We start from the raw sequence: 2,500 nt of genomic DNA, 5'->3' as shown, positions 1-2,500 counted from the left end.
CCGGAAACACGTCACGACTTAACAACCGAATTGAGAGAGGCGGGGGACATAATGATAGAATAAGAGAGAGAGAGAAAGAGAGATGCAAGCAGAAACATATATAGTGCTGTACCTTAAACTGTTTCTCTAGCCGTGTCTTGCTCCCCAGCCCTGGCGTCAGGATGCTGTTGACGTAGCTGTGTAGCTGGTTGGACGACACCTCCGTCTCCTTCCCCAGGATGGCCTCGATCAGCGCGTCGTGGATGAAGATGTACTGCTCCTGTAGGCCAATCAGCACAGAGATCAGATACAACCCCAGCCAATCAGCACAGAGATCAGATACAACCCCAGAGGCAGACAGACACAACGAGAGAGAAACAGAAATGACGCAGAGATTTCGTTTTACCTCACATGCCCTGTGCCTGTGACATATTAACATACTCAATGTGCATAACACTATTGTTCATAATTCAGGGTTCCTACAAGTTTCAACAAGTCAAATTTAAGACCTTTTTAGACCTTTTTTAGACCTCTTATATGAATATAATTTTTGACCAATTCGCGACACCATGTGATAGATTTTTGTCTTCCTCGAGGGGATGAAATGAGGGATTTCACTGCCATACAGACGAAAAAGGAAGCGAATTGGCATTTTTTTGGTTCCAGCTTGATTCATTTCCGCGTACATAGATGTGGTCGGACTGATTTCCTTGCAGGATCTCATTTTTAACACCTAGCACCTCATTTTTAGACCGAATAACAGACATTTGAGACCTTTTTAGGCCTTATAAATTGGAATGCTGGATTTGAGACTTTAAGGCTTTTTAAGACCAGCGCGGGAACCCTGATGATTGCTATTTTCAAGAAATATATTGCTTGCAGCCCTTGAGGAAAAAAACACACACACACAGACACACACACACAGACACACACACACACACACACACACACACAGACACACACACAGACACAGACACAGACACACACACACAGACAGACACAGACACAGACACAGACACAGACACAGACACAGACACAGACACAGACACAGACACACACAGACACACACACACACACACACACACACACAGACACACACACACACACCCACACACCCACACCCACACACCCACACACACACACACACACACACCCACACACACACACACACCCACACACACACCCACACCCACACACACACCCACACCCACACCCACACACACACCCACACACACACACACACGCGCACGCGGAGGGGACCCACCTCTGTCTGGACCAGGTAGTTGCGCTGGGTCCTGATGTGTCTGAGGAATCCCAGCACGTTGACGGTGCTCTTGTCCCTGATCTGCTGCAGCATGCTGTCGATGACGATGTAGGTCCCGGTGCGGCCCACCCCCGCACTGCAGAGAGACGGCAGCAGCACTCAGTTAATGGACTGACTTATATAGTCTTATATAGCGCCTTTATCCACAGCGCTTTACAACGGCCTCTCATTCACCCATTCACACACCAATGGCGAGGTAGGCAAGCTACCATGCAAGGCGCCGGCCGGCCCCGCTCACTGGGAGCAATTTGGGGTTCAGTGTCTTGCCCAAGGACACTTCTACACCGTGTGTGTATGTGTGTGTTGGTCTAGGTCGGGTATAGTGATGAGTAAGGTGTGTGTGTGTGTGTGTGTGTGTGTGTGTGTGTGTGTGTTTGACAAACATGAAGCTAATTACAGAGGATAGTGTGTAGGTGTGTCTATATATGTGTGTGTGTGTGTGTGTGTGTGTGTGTGTGTGTGTGTGTGTGTGTGTGTGTGTGTGTGTGTTGGTCTAGGTCGGGTATAGTGATGAGTAAGGTGTGTGTGTGTGTGTGTGTGTGTGTGTGTGTGTGTGTGTTTCACAAACATGAAGCTAGTTACAGAGGATAGTGTGTATGTGTGTCTATATATGTGTGTGTGTGTGTGTGTGAGTGTGTGTGTGTGTGTTTGACACACCTGAAGCTAGTTACAAATGATAGTGTGTGTATGTGTGTCTATATATGTGTGTGTGTGTGTGTGTGTGTGTATGTGTGTGTGTGTTTGACAAACCTGAAGCTAGTTACAGAGGATAGTGTGTATGTGTGTCTATATATGTGTGTGTGTGTGTGTGTGTGTGTGTGTGTGTGTGTGTGTGTGTTTGACAAACCTGAAGCTAGTTACAGAGGATAGTGTGTATGTGTGTCTATATTATCGAAGTGGGAGATAATTTATGGCCGCCAGTCAAAGCCGTGATAATGAGTAAGAGGGTTTGTGTATGCGCTCCAAGCAAGGTGTGTGTGCTGGTCAAAGCTGCATTAATCGCAAACGGTGGGGTGTGTGTATGTTTGTGTGTGTGTGTGTGTGTGTGTGTTGGTCAGAGCTGCAGTAATGAGTAATGGTGGGTGGTGTGAGGGCGTTGTGTGTGTGTGTGCGTGCTTCGCTAGCTGGCAGAACAGTATAATTGAGTGTGGAGACACAGCAAGCAAGCTGGCTCTGTGATGGGTCATTATCTAACCG

At 47.6% G+C, this 2,500-nt stretch overlaps 1 protein-coding gene across 1 annotated transcript in view; it reads right to left on the bottom strand.

Moving 5' to 3' along the window:
* Positions 1–2,500, bottom strand: part of ptprga (protein tyrosine phosphatase receptor type Ga) — a gene marked incomplete at both ends in the record, with an annotated part of 174,891 nt that overhangs the window by 8,889 nt on the left and 163,502 nt on the right. The window contains 2 exons of the mRNA XM_080545768.1: positions 113–259; positions 1,244–1,379. Of these exons, the coding sequence (XP_080401894.1) occupies positions 113–259; positions 1,244–1,379 (283 nt within the window). The remainder of the gene's footprint in view (positions 1–112; positions 260–1,243; positions 1,380–2,500) is intronic.

The sequence above is a fragment of the Nansenia antarctica genome (assembly GCF_963989245.1).
Source record: "Nansenia antarctica genome assembly, chromosome: 15".
NCBI classification, from domain to species: domain Eukaryota; kingdom Metazoa; phylum Chordata; class Actinopteri; order Argentiniformes; family Microstomatidae; genus Nansenia; species Nansenia antarctica.
Note: the sequence above shows the minus strand (reverse complement) of the source record. Positions and strands in the feature narration are given on the sequence as shown.